General features: G+C 41.4%; 1 protein-coding gene across 1 annotated transcript in view; it reads left to right on the top strand.

Annotated features, from left to right (window-relative positions):
• Nucleotides 1-20,783, top strand: part of n4bp1 (nedd4 binding protein 1) — a 28,856-nt gene extending 8,073 nt beyond the window's left edge. The window contains exons 2-12 of the mRNA XM_085411510.1: nt 6,410-6,637; nt 6,839-7,012; nt 8,130-8,644; nt 10,156-10,507; nt 10,775-11,107; nt 11,332-11,567; nt 15,268-15,398; nt 16,467-16,563; nt 16,871-16,978; nt 18,566-18,667; nt 18,762-20,783. Of these exons, the coding sequence (XP_085267636.1) occupies nt 6,410-6,637; nt 6,839-7,012; nt 8,130-8,644; nt 10,156-10,507; nt 10,775-11,107; nt 11,332-11,567; nt 15,268-15,398; nt 16,467-16,563; nt 16,871-16,978; nt 18,566-18,667; nt 18,762-19,113 (2,628 nt within the window). The 3' untranslated portion in view covers nt 19,114-20,783. The remainder of the gene's footprint in view (nt 1-6,409; nt 6,638-6,838; nt 7,013-8,129; nt 8,645-10,155; nt 10,508-10,774; nt 11,108-11,331; nt 11,568-15,267; nt 15,399-16,466; nt 16,564-16,870; nt 16,979-18,565; nt 18,668-18,761) is intronic.
• The last annotated feature ends 904 nt before the right edge of the window (nt 20,784-21,687 follow it).

Below are 21,687 nucleotides of genomic sequence, written 5' to 3'. Positions count from 1 at the left end.
CGAAAAGAGAATAGACGCCTTTATTCTGCATTTGCAAGTATGGTATTTGTAGATATAATTTTAATGAGGCAGACGGCTAAATTAGCAAAACAAAACAAGAAATAACTTGCAAAAACTGGTTAAAGTCATGGATAATAACAGAGTAAAATAGCAGTTTTTAGGTTTCTAAACACTGTACATGTGAAGTTCTTGTGTGCTTGTGGGACCCTTGTGATTGTAAAATTGTAATATGTATGTAATGATCTGCTTTTTAAATGACCGTCTCATTAAGTGTCAGCTTTTTTTGGATAAAAATTTAGAGTTTGTTAAAAGTTATTATAAAAAATCAATAATAATAATTGAAAGAGCAGCGCTCTTTAGCACCACTGCTGGAGAGAGATTACTCATTGTGACTGATTTACCTCACCTGAAACCAAAGAGCTTGTTACACAGCCATCAATTTAAAAGTCATGTGATGTGTTTCTAGAGGTTTTACGGTACAATTAGTCATGCAAGGGATCTGTAAACATCTGAATCTTGATCTCAATCAGATCACTTTTTGTGTGATTTCCCGGAGCATCGCTCACACTTCTGCATCTTGTGTCATGCAGCTCTTTCTTTTTGGCACACTGTAACCAGCTGCTCCGAGCTCTGCCAGTCAACCGAGAAATGAATGTGGAAATGGTAATTTCACTGTGAGCCTGTTGAACTCATGATAAGAATGATGTGCAAGTCGTCAGTGGCGTCCCGCTTAACTATATTAGGTTGATGCTGGCATTTCCTCCAGTTTGGGAAATCACTACTGTTTTTCCTATGACTGCATCTCTTTTTTTCCCTTCCATAGTCCAAACATGTGATTCTGACCAGGCGTACTAGAGTCTTAGACGTCTTGTATGATTGACGTAATGTAACACACGATACTTTACCACTACTGAATGTAGAGAAAGTTAGGCTCTTGGGCTTATGTTCTCTAGGAATCGACTAAGGAGCGAATGACACACAGCTAAAAGAACAGTAAACATTTATTCAAAAACAAAAACAGTCATTCAACAGTTCACAACAGTTCCAATAGTCCATATTTGTCAGTCTGTGTATTCAGTTTTAGAGTTCAGAGTTCTTTTCAGTCTTTTCAGTTCAGGTGTGTGTGTATAGTGTTAATGTTAGTAGTACTACCCGGGTAGTGTATTGTTCTGAGATTTCATAAGCTTATCTGTCAAGAAGTAACCCAGTTGTCACTTCTAAGTAGGCTGGAAACCTTTCCTGCATTGCAGCTGGGGATCTGGAATCCTGGCTCGCAACTTTAGACTCCAACAAAAAAAAAACCAACCTGCACAGGGCAGTGAACATATTTTACATGAATATCATATAACAACTTAATTAACACTAGTGACCAAAGGCCCCTCACTCTTTGTATATAACGACTTAATGCAATCAATAATAAAATTAATCAAAGAACCTTGAAACAATTACTACATCATACAAATTTAACTCAAATCTCATATTTTGTGAACAGCAGTCACATCAATCCAATGAATTGAGAGAATGTACATTACTGATGCACGAGGAAAGTGCAAAACGTGGTCGCAGTACTATTTAGCCAAAGACTGCTCATATTTATCATCTCATTACAATAAATAAAACTTAACTACTAGCTTCCAAAGAAATATTTCCAATTGGTTTAAAACATTCACAAGTGAAGAAATAAAAGGATAATACAGCACTTAAAGGGAACACATGAAATTTACATTACACTAAGCTAATTATTAGCTAACGATTAGCTTGCTATGCTAGCGCAGTTAGTCAGCTCACCGGAAATGAATAAAAACCACAAAAACAGAGGTACATCGGCATCAACAAAAAGTGTTTCCCAACAAGCTGAAGAGTAAAATCCAATTTGTCTTCACACACAACCTTTTTCTTGAGCAAGAATTAAAGAAAAACTCGGTGAGTAGCTCCGACCAACATACGTAGCCTTAGCGCTATTCTCCTTCTCTATCTACTCAAGTTCACAAGCACTAAACAATCTCATAGTGCCAGCTATTGACATTCTTTGGGAACAGCAGTTCATTTTCTTTTTTTTAAATTATATTTTTATTGAAGAAAAAAAAAGGGACTTGTTACAATAAAGTGCATTGACATTATTTAGTCAAAAAAAGAGAAAAGAAAAAAAAAACCTTTTTCTTAGTCCTTTTGTTTTACATTCTGATAGCAAAAAAAAATAAAATTAACTCATTGGCTTCACAATATGTTACATAATGCAACATGTTTAACTTATTTACAAAGAATACATTAGGTACATATTATGAAGTTGAGGGTCAACCTGACATGGTACGATACATGGGAGATACACCAAGATACACCAATTCAGGGCTGGTCTTACCTAAATTCAGGGCGGATGGGGGACACAAAGCTAATCCATTTATTCCATATTTTGTAGAATTTGTCTTTCCGAATTTTTAAAAAGAATGCCAATTTTTCCATTTTAAATATTTCGAAAACCACATTAAACCAATCCTCAAGTGTTGGCGGAGTTGGATTTAACCACTTTCTGGTTATTGAGTTTTTGCTGGCCGCTAATAGCGCTTGTAAGATTTCTGTGTCCCCTCCCAGGACCGAGCCAGCAACCAAGCCCAAGTACAAATTTATAAAATTGATGTCAAATTTTATCTTAAAAACCTCACACAAAGTTTTATGAATTCCCAGCCAGTAATTTTTTAAGTTAGGGCAGTCCCAAAAGATATGATAATGATGTGCCTCTTCTGATCCACATCTTCTCCAGCATTCTGCTGTCCGATTTTTATATTTAGTTTGATGAGGGGTTTTGAAAAATCTAATAATGTTCTTCCAACAGTGGTCTCTCCAAGATAAAGAACTTGTTGAGTACCAATGAAAATTACAAATCCTCTCCCAGTTCTCGTTTGTTATACCCATCCCCGATTCCAATTCCCATTTAATCTTAACATTTTGAGTAGTATCCTTCCTTGCTTGAAGGAGCACATCATATAGTTTGGAAATTGCCTTTCTCAGAGAACTATCATATGCTAATTTAACTATCTTAAAAATTTCTGACTCAACCATATTTGGGTTTGGGATATTGCAGTGTTTATTAAAGTAATCCCTTATTTGAAGAAACCTGAAGAAATCTACTTGTCTTAAGCCATTTCTTATTTGTAAAGACTGGAAACTCTGTAGTGTCCCTTTATGTGTGAAGGAATGGAATGTTGTTAGTCCACTCTCTATCCAGGACTGAAATCTATTATCACTTTCATTTGGTTCAAAATCTGTGTCATAAGCACACCATCTAAATACTTTTAGTATTCGTTCACTGCCACATATTTTAGTCACTTTATTCCATATTTTTAAAGTGTGGCTAATCCATGGTCCTTTATCTTCTAAACAGTCTGCCAATTTTTTATCCGCAATTGAGGCTTGTAGTTGGAATTTAGGGGTTGTATTGAATTCTATGGATTTCCACTTAGCTTTCAAGTTCGGGTTACACCATTGCAGCAGGGGGATGACCTGAGATGCATAATAGTAGTATTGTAAGCATGGGAGCATTGCCCCCCCTTTTGCCTTGTTTAACTGTAAAGATCTAAATTTAATTCTTGGTTTTTTCCCATGCCAAATAAAGCGCGAAATCCATTTGTCCCATTCCCCAAACTGTGTTTGACTTACTTCAACAGGCAAAGTTCTAAATAAATAGAGGAGTCTTGGGAGTACGTTCATTTTCACAGCTAATATCCTTGAATTTAAATTTAAGAAAGGCACCAGTGCAGTTCATTTTCATGAGGCAAATTTTAGGTGGCTTACAGTAACTTTTTTTTTTTTTTTTTTTTTGTACAGATGCCACATTTTCTCTTTATCTTTGCAATGAGCAGATGGGAATGTTTATTCCACTGTTTGTTTGGACTCTTTCGCTAGTAAAAATATCTATCCTCCAGTACCACCAGGACTGTGGTAACTGGTGTGCATAATTATTAGGCAACGTCCTTTCCTTTGGCAAAATGGGTCAAAAGAAGGACTTGACAGGTTCAGAAAAGTCAAAAATAGTGAGATATCTTGCAGAGGGATGCAGCAGTCTCAAAATTGCAAAGCTTCTGAAGCGTGATCATCGAACAATCAAGCGTTTCATTCAAAATAGTCAACAGGGTCGCAAGAAGTGTGTGGAAAAACCAAGGCGCAAAATAACTGCCCATGAACTGAGAAAAGTCAAGCGTGCAGCTGCCAAGATGCCACTTGCCACCAGTTTGGCCATATTTCAGAGCTGCAACATCACTGGAGTGCCCAAAAGCACAAGGTGTGCAATACTCAGAGACATGGCCAAGGTAAGAAAGGCTGAAAGATGACCACCACTGAACAAGACACACAAGCTGAAACGTCAAGACTGGGCCAAGAAATATCTCAAGACTGGTTTTTCTAAGGTTTTATGGACTGATGAAATGAGAGTGAGTCTTGATGGGCCAGATGGATGGGCCCGTGGCTGGATTGGTAAAGGGCAGAGAGCTCCAGTCCCACTCAGACGCCAGCAAGGTGGAGGTGGAGTACTGGTTTGGGCTGGTATCATCAAAGATGAGCTTGTGGGGCCTTTTCGGGTTGAGGATGGAGTCAAGCTCAACTCCCAGTCCTACTGCCAGTTTCTGGAAGACACCTTCTTCAAGCAGTGGTACAGGAAGAAGTCTGCATCCTTCAAGCAAAACATGATTTTCATGCAGGACAATGCTCCATCACACGCGTCCAAGTACTCCACAGCGTGGCTGCAAGAAAGGGTATAAAAGAAGAAAAACTAATGACATGGCCTCCTTGTTCACCTGATCTGAACCCCATTGAGAACCTGTGGTCCATCATCAAATGTGAGATTTACAAGGAGGGAAAACAGTACACCTCTCTGAACAGTGTCTGGGAGGCTGTGGTTGCTGCTGCACGCAATGTTGATGGTGAACAGATCAAAACACTGACAGAATCCATGGATGGCAGGCTTTTGAGTGTCCTTGCAAAGAAAGGTGGCTATATTGGTCGCTGATTTGTTTTTGTTTTGTTTTTGAATGTCAGAAATGTATATTTGTGAATGTGGAGATGTTATATAAATAAATTGAAATGGGTATATATTTGTTTTTTGTTAAATTGCCTAATAATTATGCACAGTAATAGTCACCTGCACACACGGATATCCCCCTAAAATAGCTAAAACTAAAAACAAACTAAAAACTACTTCCAAAAACATTCAGCTTTGATATTAATGAGTTTTTTGGGTTCATTGAGAACATGGTTGTTGTTCAATAATAACATTATTCCTCAAAAATACAACTTGCCTAATAATTCTGCACTCCCTGTATAGCATATGCAATAATACTTCATATTTTAAAAGGTTTGTTTGGGTTGGTCACTCATGTTTAGATTCTGTGATTGGGTTACCAGTGGACAGCCTTACTTATTTTGCTTTGGCCAGTTTTGCTTATCTTGTTTTTTTTTTTGTTTTGTTTTTTTGCTTTGGCCCTACCTTCATGTGTTTTAACTACCAGCTGGCCTGGTTCTTATTGTCCTTGACCCTTGTCCTGGATTGCTGTTGACTGATTTCGAGATTTACTCACCGTTGGAGTGCAACTCCAACCAGGACTTAGAGCAGATAGAAAAGTGCTAAAGCTCTCTGAGACTGCAGAACAAGGAGCTGCAGTCCAAGCTTCCTGGAGATGGGGCTTGTATTTCTTCATTATGTGTAAACAAAAATACATTAAATAAATAAAAAAATGCTCAAATCTATGCAGAAACATTTATTTCTTCATTTGAGAAAACGTGCGCTTCCTTACGCAGCACAGGCAAACACTTGTACCCTGACAGTCTCCTTTATAAATACAATCATTATTTCTACTTGTTAAAAATCTAACGTATAAGCAGCAGTGATCTCTCAGCCTGTATAGTTTGTACACAGGGCCAAAGGAAACTCATTTTATTGGTTATTTTATTTTAAGAAGCCACACCCACATATTTATAGCCGTGCTCACGTTCAAATCTCACACCCTTTCTGTCTCTCCCACCGCATCACTGAGTCATCATACATTGCTCGTGCTGAGTCACTTCTTATCGGCAGAGAAACACAAAAAAATGCGAAACACTATCTGTAAGAAAGTTACCGTACCCACCTGCGCTGATTCATCCAAACAGTTGCCACAGCCAGGAGATTCCCTAAAACAGTGAGTAGAGTTTGGTTTCATCACGTGTCACCTTAAATACCTTACAGGTGTGTGGGCACGTCAAGCACGAGACAACACTTACTGTGTGAAATATTTATATTCTTTTTTTTTTTTTTTTTTTTTTTTTTTTTTTTTTTGCTAAATATGTTAAATTAGGTCATTCTGATTGGTTCCTTTTTTTTTTTTTTTTTTTTTCTTTCTTTCCTAGATGGATGATATTTTGTGTTCTTCTTGTTGTGCAGGAATATGTTCGAGGGCTGTGCGACCCAGAACTGCAGAAAGAAGAGCGGTACCCGGTAGATATGCACTGTATCTTTGCTGGCGCCAGGGGCCTTTTTTTGGACAGGCTCATACGGGACACGAGCGCTGAAGTTCTGGTGCAAGAGCCGGGCTGCCTGCGGCTGTTGGGTCGGGCTGAGCCCGTGGTGATGGCTCAAAGCAGAGTTCAGCAGTTTGTAGCACTGTTCCAAGTACGAGTCTTGTTATCAGACATAGTTTCATTCTGATTCTGTAGTAGTTACGTGACTCCAGGGGGGTCATTTATATTGTGGAAAGCTGATGAATAGTTGTAAATAAAATGTGAAGATTTAACAGTCATTTGAAATTATTTAAGAAGGAGTAGTCTACAGCATGTCATACCACACGCTCAAGTGTTTTTGTGTTTTGTCCAGGAGAAGCGAAGTCTACCATGTGACACAGAACCAACAGTAAAACGAGCATTCAAGTCCTTCGTGGAGGAAAGGGATGACAAGTACACTATGGAGCTCTTGCTGCTTCCCAGTGCGCTGAAGGAGGAGTTGCTGGGACTTGTTCACACCCCTACAAACACAAACACCTCTTCTCTGGTTAGTGTGAACATTTTCTGGCAGCACGTAGAGCATGACCACTGTGACCAAAGAGTTTTTGATGACAACTGCAAATTTCAAAGAGAATAAGCTGCTGTGGGTAGTTGAGATTGTAGCCTTGTGCTATAAGATTTAATACTAAGATTTTAAAAAGTTTTTCTGATGCATGACTGGTATTATTTTGTGTTCAACCACACCTCGACCCAAAAATATACCTCTGCATTCATTGATTTGGTGTAAGCAGCTTAAGTTTACAAACTGGTCTGAAAGTCAAGGTGGGAAGGTATGGTCAATAAGAAGAAAGTTAACTTTAAGGTCATGTGTAATAAAAGGCGTTTTTATAGTGTTATTATATTTTTATAAACTGTGTAGAATTAGCTGTTAATATCTGCTGACATTCTTCTATGTCCCAGCAACAAGATGCTTCCCAGCTTTACAAGTCAGTAAGAATTTCCCCCCGTTTTTACTTAGAAAACTTGTAAGCTATAGGCATTGAGCTAAAATCAGTCTCACCCCCTCACTGCTCACTTCCATTGTGAGTGTGAAGGGGAGATTTACTAACACAGATGCTAAACATACTGCCAGCCCTGGCTTTGGGTGGGTGGGTTATTCAAAGTGTTTTTGAGGGATAGGATCATTGTGAATCATGCATAGTAGTCCCCCATTAACCATGTCTCTTTGATATGTTTAGAGAGCATAACTGGTGCTCTTAAACTTTCGTGATCATGCTGCAGAATTACAAATTTGGATCTGCCACCAAAATGTTGAATTAGTTATTATTTTATATGAAGCTTGTTTTAGTTTTAAAAAATATGACTTCAGTGTGAATTATTTATTTATCAACAAGTTAAGAGCTTCATTGTACTTTTAGGTATTTAGAAATCATGTTTTACCAACGTATGAAGTAAGAGAGAAGTTGAAGAACAAGTTGAATGTTTTTGAAAGTCACACACTAAGTACAATCGAAGACGTCATTTCTGGCATCGGGAAGAAGAACCACGTAAAGCACACTGGAAAGTACAATAGGAACGTTGGCTATGGCAAGCATTCCAGTTTGAGACGAACTTTTATTGTAGTTTCCTAACTGAGGCAACAACCACTGTGTTTCCTTCCCCAGACTCAGCTCAACCAGATGCTCCATCCAAGCATGTCGGAGGTTGACCAGGACCGCTCACAGAGCAGCACCCCTGTGACGGAGCTCTCCAACCGCATCCTGGACACTAGTTTTGAGGAGCGAGGGACCACGCCATCATCTCTTGGCGGAGGCAGTAAACCAGCAGGTGGAATCGGTTTAGGTCCCGAGGCAGTCCTGCATAACAGCAATCGGCCCACGCACAAGCGGCGTTCATCAGGCAGTGAGACGCGGGATACAAAGAGACAGTACTCTCTGGAGCGGAGGGAAGAGTCGCCGGAGAGAGCAAGAGAAAGGGAGCGACAGAGGGACAGAGAGGGCCGGGGGGGCGGTAGCAGCTGTAGATCCAAAACCCCCTCTGCTTCGTCGTCCCTCTCCTCCTCAGCGAAGGCAAATACCGTATCTGGGCCCATCATGCTGGACTCTGCTGAGGGTGTCTCGGATGAGGGAGAGGCAGTCAGCCCAGAAACCAACCTCCGCTGCTTGGTCAATTTTTTCAGGTAAAGTTCACACTAGTCAAATGTTTCCAAATGAATTCATTGGATTTATATTAGAACTGTTTGGAATTATGGTGGTCATCTTTGGGGTCTAAAGACGACCACCATAATTTGAAACGTGGTCAGTTTTTCTTTGTTTTACATTACAGTAAGTCGAATATTACCTGGAATGAAGGATATTGTGATGGTTTTGTTTTATTGATTAAATTAACACACTCGTTGGAAGAATTATTGCTTATGAATATAATAATTAGTTGAAATCTTAATGAAGAATAGATTTTGTATTTGAACAGAGCTCACATATGCTTATGTACATATAAGAGACCTGCTGGTTGTTGTCCTGGTTGATGAAACATTAGGTCATGACCGTACGCATACAGTACAAAAATACATGTGGATGTTCAAATTAAAGTAATACAAAGGTTCAGTGATCCAGTTGAATCAGATCGAGTGGCTAACTGTTGAGTTTCACTATGCAGTGTTCCTTAGTCATTTGTGGTGAGATCATAATCGACAATGACAATAAATAAATACTTGACTACTTGACTTGATAACAGAACGAGTCAACCTCACGTACCCTTTTCAGACACGCCCCCCTTTTCATTGATCTCTTAATGACTCCTGTCTGAATGTGCAATCCAGTCAGCTTTCCCTTAAAGCCGTGATGACTAGGTGGGACATAACATTTATACGTTACGTTCAACTCCATAATGTTTGAATGAAGAGAGGCAGACAGCATGTCTGGGACGAGGTCACGTTTAATGAGCCAATTTGGAAAGTTGTAGCTGAAAAGTTGATTCTGTTCACCTGGACGTTTTCAGTGGGAGAAACGTTTTGTCATCATCAGGTGACTTCTTCAGTCTCAGCTGACTGCAGGTTCCAATCTTATAAACAGTACATTTGCACAATGGCTGAAACCAGCCCACTGAAGGAACAAAGGGCTGGGAGGTCAGTTCCTTGATCATTAATATGCAAATTCTCATAACCATTGATCAACAACCACTGATCAAAGCTCATCCTGGGTGACTGAGCATGCATCAAGATGTATTACATGGCACTGGATTAGATTCAGGTGGGTAAGTTATCTTACCTCAGTAGACTCAGTAGGGTAGGGTAGAGGTCGGGGGTTCAAATACACCAAACAGCTACCCTGAGGCACCCCTGAGCAAGGTACCATCCCTACACACTGTTCCCTCGGCACTGGATTGGCTGCCCAGTGCTTCACTGAGTGAATGGGTTAAATACAGGGAGTAATTTCCGTACAGGAGATTAATAAAGTATACAAAACAAAAAAAAAACTCTACTGCTGAGCGGTTCGTCAGTATGAGCTGTGACAAGCATCGACAGAAAGGTGAGCCGTGTCTGAACGACACAATGAACCCAGTAATGTTACTTGATTTGTTTGAGTTTCTCTTGAACTGGAATTGAATGGCTCTCTTTACAGCCATTAAAGACAAGCGGATGCATTATAGCCACCAGTAATGTAACATGCTACAAAATCACATTTTCCCCAGAACCATGGGTTACCAGCAGGAAGTGGTGGAACGTGTTGTCAAGGCAACAGGACAGACGGAAGATACCTTCCTCGTCCTTGAGAAAATTGTGGAGGAAACTAAGCGTTGTGAAGAGAGCTTGAAAGGAGGGGAAAAAGAAAGAAGACTAAACTCTGTGCGTACCTCAGACGCTCGCTCTTCATCGTCATCCGTCTCTACAGCCTCCTGCTTCAGAGAGGAGCTCGAGCTGAGCAGGCTGTCGGCGGACCCAGGGAGATCTAAAGAGAACATCAAGCCCAACCAGTATGGAAGCAGCAGTAATGGGCTTGGGCACAGGAGGCAGTGCAGCGGCAGCGAAACAAGCACTCAGCAGGTACTTGACAACTTACAATAACTCACTTCAGCTTTACTTCTTTGTCTCACAGAGACAGACATAGAGCCAAAGGTCTAGCTGTAGCGTGCGATCCTGTCTTCACATGTACATCTTCTATATTATTCTCTCTGCTTCTTATTATCTTTCATCTTGTTCTCTGATACCTTCACCTGAGATAACCTCTGATATCTTATCAGATACGATGCCTTTTTTAACCGTGGCGAGGCGTTGTACACGTGCTAAACTTTGATTCGAACCTCATTTCAGGCGATCACTATTAAGAGGAGCTCGAGCGCTCAAGGAGGAGCAGGAAACTATGAGGTTATTACCATTGATGACGATGAAGACATCATCCCCACTGATACCAAAGCGGCAGACAGAATGTCTCGGATGATCACGGTGGCGCACCTCAACGCACAGTCGGGTTCCAGAACCGACTATTTGGCACGAGGAGGCGGAGGCATCCCGCAGAGGGACTACTTGTCCCGAGGTGGGACTCAGACTTTGGGGGGATCGGTGAAGGTCGAGACCGTAACGGCACTGCGCAGCACGCCTCAGTGGCTGACTGCCACCACTGCATCCCTGGCTTCAACCACCAGTGTAGGTATTGCCCCAGTGTTCAGTCAAAAATGGTGTGTGTGAAGTTTTCTGTGTAACAGGTGGCACTTTGAGGTAGCATTTTGTGCAGTGTCTGTTGTCTTTTCACACACACGACAAAGCTGGGAATGAGCAGTTATTTTAAACGCAGCACGCGCCCGGACAGCTGCGTCTGGTGGATTTATAACATCAGTGACATCACGGTCTCTTTGTCTCGTCCTCGTCAGTCAGCTCAGCCCATCGCCCGACCCTCAGCCTCTTCCTATCAGACAATCAGCCACACGGGGTTCCACGGGGCAGCAGCACGGACGCCTCCCACAAATGACCCGCCGGCCCCACCAGTAACTGGCTTGGCTCGTTTCCATCAGTCGCTGAGGACTCCCTACAAACTGAACCTGCCAAACGAGCCGGGACGCCCAGACCTCAGACACATCATCATAGACGGCAGCAACGTGGCTATGGCGTGAGTGTAAAAAGAAATTTATACTGAAAAGTCTGGCCTTTTCATACCAAGTAAGATATTCACATTCAGTAAAAACTTTATATAAGAAAACTACTGTTATAGTTTCAGATCCCTCTCATCTGTCGGAGAGTTATTATAAAAGGCACAAAGCTCTTCAGCTAACATCGTTTAAATATAGGTTGTATAAAATGTCTTTTTTTTCCAAGGTTAGTTAACAAATTGGATGTTTTTTATGTGTTGATGCGTACACCTGAGCTCCAAGCGGGGTATTTAAAAAAAAAACACCGTGTCCGTTTTTCACAGGACGCCTCACCATCCTGTGACAAACACGTTTCAGCAGTTTGTAGCTTGTTGTCTTTAGCAGCAGTTCAGCTCAGTCAGGTTTGTGCTCATTTTTTCATGCACCGCTCTCTTAAGGTCCCACAAACAGCCGTTTTCTGGTTCGGCTTTGCTGCTGTGCTTGAGATCAGTGTCCTGTTGCGTGACATTTCAGCAAAGCGTTGGCTGTTGCCCAGATGGCTTCACTCTATATACTTTGGTATATAGAGGAGTTCATGGTCAAGTGCAATAAGGTTTCCAGGTGCTGTGGCAGCAAAGCAAACCTGATTATCAGCCCTCCACCGCTTTTCTTAGCTGTTTCTGTTAGGTGTTTGTGCTAATTTGCAGCTTTTGGTTTTCTCCAAACGTGGTGCTGTGCATCATCTCCACTTTAGTCTCATGTGTCCAATGGACTTTGTTCCTGACATCTTGGTAATCATGTTGGTTCAGCTTAGATGATGCAGAATATGAGCTTGAATATGAAAAAAAGACAAATATACATATTTGTATGCCAGGATTATCCACAAGGTACCATCAAGTACAAAGCTGTGCATGACTCGGGGAATCAGAAGATTTACCAGATGCTTCTTGTTGTAGCTGCAGCATTTTCAGGGCTGTCTGTCTGAATCCCCATCTGCTCCTCTGACCATTATAAATAAGAGATGAGAGCAGAGTGTTAGTCATTTCTTTCAGAGCGAGCATTTCTTAATCATGGCTGTAAGGACAGGATGTTGTAAGTCGCTTGATGACAAATATAATATGTGTTTTGATTGGTGTCACTTCCCGCGCCTGATTTACTCGTACCACATTTTTCCTTTTTACTAACGAAGCTATCCACCTTCCCATCATCATCATCATCATCAGTTAAGGTCACACCATCTCTGTCACACAATACCATCTGTTGAAGCGCGTAGGTCGCAGCTACAACTGTTGTGTAGGTGCACCAAAACCTTGCCCACGCAGTCACATACTGTTATTAGTCATCATATTTGCGAGTGATTTCACGTGTGTGTGTGTGATTGACGGAGCGAAAGCACGTGTAACGGCACAATATTGATGATGTGTGGGGGTGAAACCGTGGGGGTGTTTTTGAGAAGAAAGGCCCTTTCTAGTAAAAAATCTGTATGTTTCTTTCTGATTATTGGATAGGACATTCTTTATGTGTGTAACACAAATTATTGTCTTTCCTCTGTGCTCGCACTCTTCCACCCAGATGACCCTCTCCTGCCCTCTCATTTTTGCAGCTACTTCCTTTGATGTTCTTACTTCATCGTCCCTCCTTACCAGAAGTATGTCTAAAGGAAACACACAAGTCAGCACTGTGACTCAGTTTTGATCATTATTGTATCTACACAACGCAAAGTGAGCCAAAATCAATGCAGTCGCTTTCCTGTACAGACACAGGAAGAGATTTTCTTGTATATTTATTGAAATAATAACACCTGCCTTAAATGACTGCAGTAATTTGAGTTTCAGGGATGAAGGCAATGATCCTGAAGGAGGTTATTGGGTTATGTAAAGTTTTGAAATGTGTTCCCTTGTCAGGTTTGCTCGGTGATTTTTAGATTGCATAAGCTCTTCCTGCTGTGTTCTCATTCATCACTTTCTCTATCAGCGGCGAGTGGAACTCCCCCTGACTTTGCACTTTAGGCTCTGACCACAAGCTGAAGTTTATCTTGTTGTGCAGTGTCCGTGTGCGCTCTCTGCCTCGACTCTGTGCATCTGCAAGACGTCTGAGTCGATGGGTTTATCAGCTTTGAGCGTCCGCCCGAGTATGACGAGCCATGTTGTGAAATACGGGGCACTTTCTCACAGCGTTATTACAAGAATGATATTACTGAGATATTAATAAGAATATTATAATGGCACCATTACATTAAGAATTCAGGTAGACATCAAATTTCATAGTGAAAAGTTTCCATTTCACAGTTCTCGTGTTTTAAGGAACTCGCTCTGTGAAGTCTCTACAGTCAAAGATGAATTATCACGTCGATGTTAAAAACAGTTCTGCTTGGTTTTTGGCAGAGTGTATACAGACGGATGTCGTTGCCACTTTCTACCTTTAGCTTGTTGCATCATTATTTTATCTGTTTATTTATTTTTGGTCAGACTTGTGTCACTTTTCCATGTGTGAAGCACTTTAAGGAACTGCTAAGGTTTTAAACGCTGTATGAAGAGTGTGGAGCAGCTGACCAGGATGTGAGCTGGTCATCTCTGCTTTAACTGCAGCACATGTAAGACTAGATTTTTGAACACCATAGTAACTCCGTATACAGGGAAGTAGGCAGGGCAGACAAAACCGGAATTCACATGATGGGGAAAAAAAAAGAATGAACAGAAGCTTCATTCATAAAGCAGCATTTAATTATTTCCTCAAGAACATCAGCTTTCCAAAACAGAAATCTGCAGTTCCAGTCTAGTTTTCCCTGTTTCGTAGTTTATTAGCTGCCGTTTTAGTTGTACATTCAGTTCTTAGTGAAGAAAAGGGGAACTTGTGCCGGTCTGTTTTTGTATATCAAACAGGGGTCACAGAAGCCTTAAAATCTTACAGTAGTAGTGTATAACATTTCCTCTGAAAATAACCATGTGCACAAGATTTCCCCCAAACATAAAAATCCATTGAAGGGCTGTCAGCGTTGGCGTGTGTGCCGTTTCTCCTGAGGTGGTGATTGTTGAGGTGTATGAATGACGCAGGATTAGATTTCACTCAGAAACCTGAGACCACTGAACAAAGTGCCAATAAGGCCAAATACTTAAAAATACCTCCGTGGCTGATAAGATTTTTGTCTGTGGATTTCAGCGAGAGAAGCCAACTTCCTGCTGCTGTCAGGGAGTTTCTCATGTCTGCTGCCGTGCGCTGCTTTTGTTGTTCTGTGGTTTTCTGCGTCCTAGCGACCGATGTTGTATTACAGCTATCTGACGTGCGCATATGGAGGTCGTGCACGTCATCGACAACAATCTGGGTCAGCTGACGTTGCGCCCTGTATCGTGTATTTGTTTGGTTTATTAACGAACTCCCGGGTTTTGCCCACACATCACGTTGAATGTGTTTACATGTGTTCAGTGTTTGTGCTTATTGCCTTATTTTTTTGGGGGGGGGGGGTTCTGAAGTGTTTCCAAGGTTCCCGTTCCTTTAGTTGACTCTAGATCCTAGTCCTGTGCACATGTTCACTCTTATTTCTCTCTGTGCTTTCAATCCATTTTTTGAATGCTCGTGGAGGGAACAAGGAGCATCTGTAGTTTAATTTGTGGCACTTCCTCACAAGTGGACAGCCTTATCCCTGAGCCTTATTACTGTCCATTACTTCTGTTTTTATGGGTTTTTAGGAGTTGTCTTCTCCAGTTAACTGTGTCCTCCTTCTTCTCGTCCTCACTTCTGCAGTCATGGCCTTCATCGGTTCTTCTCCTGCCGTGGTATAGCACTAGCAGTGGAGACATTTTGGAAGAGAGGACACAGGGAAATCACAGTCTTTGTCCCCCAGTGGCGTCAAAAGAGGGATCGACTAACAACAGGTACGACAGGTCTATACAGGCCAGTCTTCATATGTGTATTAAAATATTTTAACGGAGTGTCTGTTTGTCTTTCCTTTGGTCCTTTGTTGTCTTGGAGACACAGCCACAAAAAAGCATCAGCAGGCTTGTGATTGTTCCCGTGGGTATTTGATTTATTTACAGTTCATTCACTTGTGATAAATCAATTATTCAAACGGGTTGCTTTAGTATCAATCGCCTCCGCCCTTTGCTCACTCCTCATGCCACTGCCATTCTCGTCCATACTCTTGTTATCTCTCGAATTGATTACTGTAACTCACTATTATTTGGCCTTACACAAAAATCCATTAACAAGCTGCAACGTGTCCTGAATTCTGGTGCCCGTATTATTACTAGGACTTCCTCTACCCACCACATCTCCCCAATCCTGAAGCAGCTTCACTGGCTCCCGGTTAAATTTCGCATCCATTTTAAAATAATCCTCTATACATTTAAGGCTATTCATTCTCTCTCTCCACCATACCTCTCCGATTTAGTACAGATGAACTTCCCATCCCGGTGCCTCAGATCTTCATCTTCTCTTTCTCTCTCTGTTACTTCCTGTCTGATTACAATGGGGGGGCGGGGCTTTTAGTTGCTCTGCCCCTCGACTCTGAAATTCCTTACCCCCTGACCTCAGAAATATTAGTTCATTCCCTCTTTTTAAGTCCACCCTCAAAACTCATCTGTTTAAAATTGCTTATGTTTAAACCTCTGTATGCTCTTAACTTTCATCTGTTGTGTATATTTCCAGTTTTTGTGTTTTTATCTGTTGTACAGTGTCCTTGGGTGCTTTGAAAGGCGCTATTTTTAAATAAAATGTATTATTATTAGTAGTAGTAGAAACACAAACATTTTTTTCTGCTGAAACTCTGTACTTAACACAGCTGAAGGTCATATCAGCAGCAGTACTTCTGGAGCAGCTGTTTGGGTTTTTGTCTTGCGGGTCATTGTGTACGGGAACCAAACAAACCTGTTTAGTACACATGTGTGTGTGTTCACTTTGTCGTCATTGTTTTTACTGACACAGCTGGCGGTGTTTTCTTACAGAGCAACATTTTCTAAACCAGCTAGAAGACCTGAGGCTGCTCTCTTTCACCCCCTCCAGGGAAGTCTGTGGCCAGAGGATATCTTCACACGATGACAGGTACACCCTGAAAACACTTCATATCTAAGGGCACAGAGACTGATGGACAAAGACCGAATAACTGAATCGCTCAGTTGTTGAAGGTTCCCTTGTGTGTGTTCGCTCCCAGACTCACCCTGCTGACCTTCATCTGTACTGTATCTTTCTAATAGATGACTAGAAGATACATATGCAGATATATGATGATTCTATGATGATGTTTTGAAGCCCAGATCATTCATCATAAAACTGACCAGCACCTTCTCCACATACAATATTTTTGAACACGAGGAAAATCCTGAGTGTCCTTTTTTTTTCTCCCCGTCAGATTCATGCTCCACCTAGCAGAAAAAACAGACGGGATCATTGTAACCAATGACAACCTGAGGGATTTCGTCGACACCTCGGACACCTGGCGTAGGATCATTAGAGAGAGGTGATTGTTGTGTATACAGCTCAGTGAGTCATTCACTTACGTGCTGCATTACCTAACATGGCACTGGAAAGTCCACACAGGAGCAATGTTAAGATTGAAGTTCTATTTAAAACCATTTTATTTACATTTACTATCAATCAGCGAGTCCTTTATAGGAAAAGGAACCTGAGAATTCATGTGTGTGCAGGAAACTAAACAGGTACAGCATTTTTAAGTGTGTCACCAATCAAAAGATCCAGTTTTGGTGACTAATAGTGAATAATGCATTTTATTACTCCTTAATGAGAATTTCATATTGCTACATCAGTTAAAGCAACATATTTAATTTGGCTAAGAGATGTCTTTAAATGATTTTTGAACACCCACATCGTGTCCTTCACATGTTTTTTGACACGCAGGAGAACCGTTGAAAAAGTATTGAGGAAAATAAATCCGTTGATATCAACCATTCATACTCTGCTGTATCTGCAGGGAGTGTTGTAAACCACTCAGACTTACTTATATGGTGATGAATACAGAAATTACTCTCAGTGCATCTAGTATGCCGATATATTTACAGTTAAGGCTACAATAAAATAAATGCAAACTGAATAAATATATTGAAACTTTATATACATCGCTGATGACAAAGAGTGTTTGTATTGAAAGTAGCTGTGTAACATTTTCCATGACTTCTATCATACGGTGCTCCACCAGAGCCCATATGAAGGGCTAAATGTATGAGACTGTGGGATTGTGTCGCCCCCTGTTGGTCAGTGTCTCAGATAAAGACCCCCTTTGCACAGGAAACCACTGTGCAAGTTGGTCTGACGCCATCCGGTGCTGCTGTCATGGGTTAATTCCTGGTTGTGACTGCTTTACACAGAGAGCGGCGTTCCCCCGTACACAAACTGTTTATTTAAGGCTGCTTTGTTCAGGCTGACTAGTTCAGCCTTCACCAGGGGTAAAATTAGCTTAGCTTATAATTCCATGACAACAATCTCGCATACTGTAAAGTTTTTATTTTTTTTTTATCTCAAACTGGTTTAATAAACATGGTACTGGAGGGAGAGACTCATCACTGACTCTAACCAAATTTCTCATTTCCACATACCTGTAAACATACTGTGACTCAGTGTGGCATATTTCTTCATCAACAAACAACAAAGCTCTTAACATTTTTAAATAATTTTCACAGACTAATTCTTTTTAAAACTTTTTTTTTATTGGGGGAAAAACAGACATTTGTACCCAAATCAGTAGACTTTCATGGAAAATGCTGTTAATTTGTCAGCAACAATATTAAGTCATTTCTAGGAAGGTTTGAGCAAAGAACCTGAAAGCGTGTCTTGTTCTGCATTGCCTGGATCTCCTGGTGCGTTGATGATCTTAACTCCAGAGTACTTTCCAGCTTTTGTAGTGATGTTAAAATTTCAAGAATAAAATGTAGTTATTCGAAATCAGCAATTGAACATGTAATATGTCAACAGTAAGAATGTAAAAGCCGCAGAAAAAACAACACAGTGTGGGTTCAGAAAGTGCCCACTAGAGTTTAAGAACAGTTGCTTGGACGTTACAGTTTGTGAATTTGTCCACTTTGACCAGCAGATTGCTTCAGTTTACTTTTGTGGAGGACCACTTCATGATCCCCGATGACCCTCTGGGAAAGAACGGACCTCACCTTGACATCTTCCTCCGTAAAGAAAGCTGGTGTGTGATGAAATACTGAGGCCTTGTCGGGTCAGTGTTGGTTATTGTGCTGTGCACTGCTCCTTCTTACACCCTCTCTTTCTCTTCCTGTCAGGAGAGCTCCGGGCACGCCTCCGCCTCTCAGACCCCCGGACCTCCGGCCTCCCTCACAGCAGCAGCCAGTTTACGTGCAAGCTGTTCACTCTGCCCCGCGGACCCCCACCTCCCTGACGGCCCACACCACTGCGCACTGGCCCCACTCTGGGCCCCCAGAATGGCACCCACCTCGCCGTTCTCCCTCACCCTCTCCCTCACCTCCGCCCCAGCGGTCGCCGGGGGAGACGTCAGAGCTGAAGAGAAAACTGTACGACATCTTCCCCGACCAGAAGCAGCGGATCGACCGCATCCTCAGCGACAACCCGTACATGAGAGACCTGAACGCCCTTTCTGGGTTGCTGCTCGGATAAAGAACTATCTCAGTTAAGACGATCAGCAGATATACACGCAGTGCATACACACGCAAGGATATATATAAAAATAATTTATTTTACCATCTCTTCCAGCTTGGAGGACTTTTTCTTTAATTGTTTTTATTTTTCATCGAGACTGATCGTCAAACTAGCTGCTACTGTTGAAACCCATCGTTTGGGACGATCTACTTTTTCTCTCCTTCACTTTCAGGTCGATAAAGATCGACAGCACCGGTGTCTGCGTCACCAAAATATTAACAGTTACCACATTCGTCAAACAAGAAAAGTCTCTAGGTAATCATTTCTTTGTTTCTCGACAACAGTCCAGAGATTCCATGAATGTGGGACCAGCACTGGGCGCGCTCTTTTTGGACCGTGGCACCAGCTCAGCGCACGACCGGTTTCCTCTCCTGAACTTTGCTGACTTCTTAATACAGACTCTCAGCTTGTTCTCCAGCTTTATGTTGAGACACGTGTGACGCTGGCAGGTTTTTGCATGTTTTGAAACTTTCAGCAAAGCATTTTTGTTCTTTTTCCACTGTCAAGCAGTACCAGGCTACAAAACCCAACATCGGTTTGTGCAGTTCGGAGTCGTTCAATATTAACATGGGAAGTTTAAAAGAACACTTTGTTTTCGTTTGCAGTGCATCTGTTGGAATTGCGTTTTAATTGAGACAGCAAGAATTTCAGGAAGCATGATGAGATCAGTCGGATGAAAGTATAAACAGTGAATAGAAATCCCCAAAAGCAGTAGCTGGTCAAAAGTTAAGCAGGAAATTACATCAAAGCTTCTGTTTTGGCAGCTGAGCACATCAAAGAAACACCCTTAGGCGTGCTCGTGGCCAACATTTAGAGGCTGTTGTTCACAAGCCGTTTCTCCGAGTTACGATACGTGTGCATATTCAAGCTGAATTTAAACAACTACCAAAAAACGTTTCTAGTTAATTTAACCAGCCCCTCCCAACTCTACCTTCCCAAACCCAGTTTTAGATGCTTTCCCCCTTCAAAGGTAGACCATTATAAACTGTTTTATGTAATCTCATTGGTGATTTTTCTTTTTCATATGATATTTGCAGAAAGTCCCTTCTCTCATAGTTCTGTGTTCTTTCTCAAAGCTGCACTTTATAAATGATCTCTGAAGAAAACCTGAATTTGCTGCTCTGATGATCTCTTCAAAGTGACGTTACTTCCCAAACTGACCCGCTCTGGGTTAAAAGTTTCTGTCTGCAGCCGACACGTGTCAGTTGTCTGACCTTGAATGGAAACAAACACTAAAACAGTTTAAACTTACCCTTTGAAAATTAATTTGCATTTAAAATGACGGATCATAAGTTTGCTCACAAACAGTGTTAAGAAGTTTAAGTTACAGATGTACCGCAATGAAGGCTGCAGCGGTTTCACCCTTACACACCCGGAACATACAAACACTTCATCTTGTGAGAAAAGAATCTCTGCACAAAAACTTCACAAGGTGTCAAAAATAACTTTTGTTTGTACTTGCCATGTTGTTATCGTAAGGATTACTGAAGGATTTCTTTTCTCTTGTATTATAATTCTTTTGTGTATATTGATTTCATTTTTGTAAATATGCACATTTTTGGCTACAGTGCACATATGGTTCTATGTATGTGGAAGAAGAATAAAATGCAGCATTCTCCATAGAAAAATGGGCAAACTCTGTTTTTCATCACGGGTTAAATTAAAGATGAACTCTTATGTCTGCTTACTTTAAATGTCTTAAATATTGTACAAGAAGGCTCATCGCCTCAAACACACTAGGAATGTGAGAAGTTTTTGAGAGATCTCTTTCAGGGTGATAACAGAGCGAAACCTAAACCCAGGTTGAAAATATTGTTTCAGTTGCTTTTAATGTATTTCAATTATGATATTTACGTACTAAGATAAAATTAAAAACGATTCTTTTTCTATAGCAACCACCCTGAGGAGGCACTGATTCTATTGCTTTTAAGACTGGGACAAATACCATATTTTTGTTACCTATCTATTCAGCCAATCATATGGCAACAATTCAATGCATTTAAGTATAGTCAGGATGGCCTGCTGAAGTTCCAACTGAGCATCAGAATGGGGAAGAACTGTGATTTTAAGCTGCTTTGTGGCATGGTTGTTGGTGCTAGACCGCCTGACCTTAATATTTTTCCTGTCTCACTGAGAATCGTCCGTAAGAAGAGAAAATATCCAGTCAGCGGGACAACGTCACACAGGGGGCCACTCTTGTCAGCTAAGAACAGGAAACTGATGAGAGAGAACAGGCCAATTCTGACTTGTATCAGCGGTTCAGGCTGGTGGTGTAATTATTCTTCTTTTGGCTGCTCACTCTAGGAGTCGTCACGTCACAACCCTATTCCTTGTATCATTTTCTGGCTCAGATGTAGTGGGTCGTCTGCCAATTGGAAAATCAGTGATGCGCTCCCCAGCTTCTCCAGTCTGTCAAGATACTGAGTTGCCCTTAAGTGTGAGCTTGTGCTTCTGGGCATGCTCCTGATGAGATGCAGGCTGGTGTTCCCTCCCAGACCTGCATCAGACCATCCTACTCCTACAGTCTTCTGT

This window comes from Rhamphochromis longiceps, linkage group LG7 (assembly GCF_057381845.1).
Source record: "Rhamphochromis longiceps isolate RC_006_pf linkage group LG7, R_longiceps_female_GT1.1, whole genome shotgun sequence".
Classification (NCBI taxonomy): domain Eukaryota; kingdom Metazoa; phylum Chordata; class Actinopteri; order Cichliformes; family Cichlidae; genus Rhamphochromis; species Rhamphochromis longiceps.
This window is presented reverse-complemented; position numbering and strand designations above follow the sequence as displayed.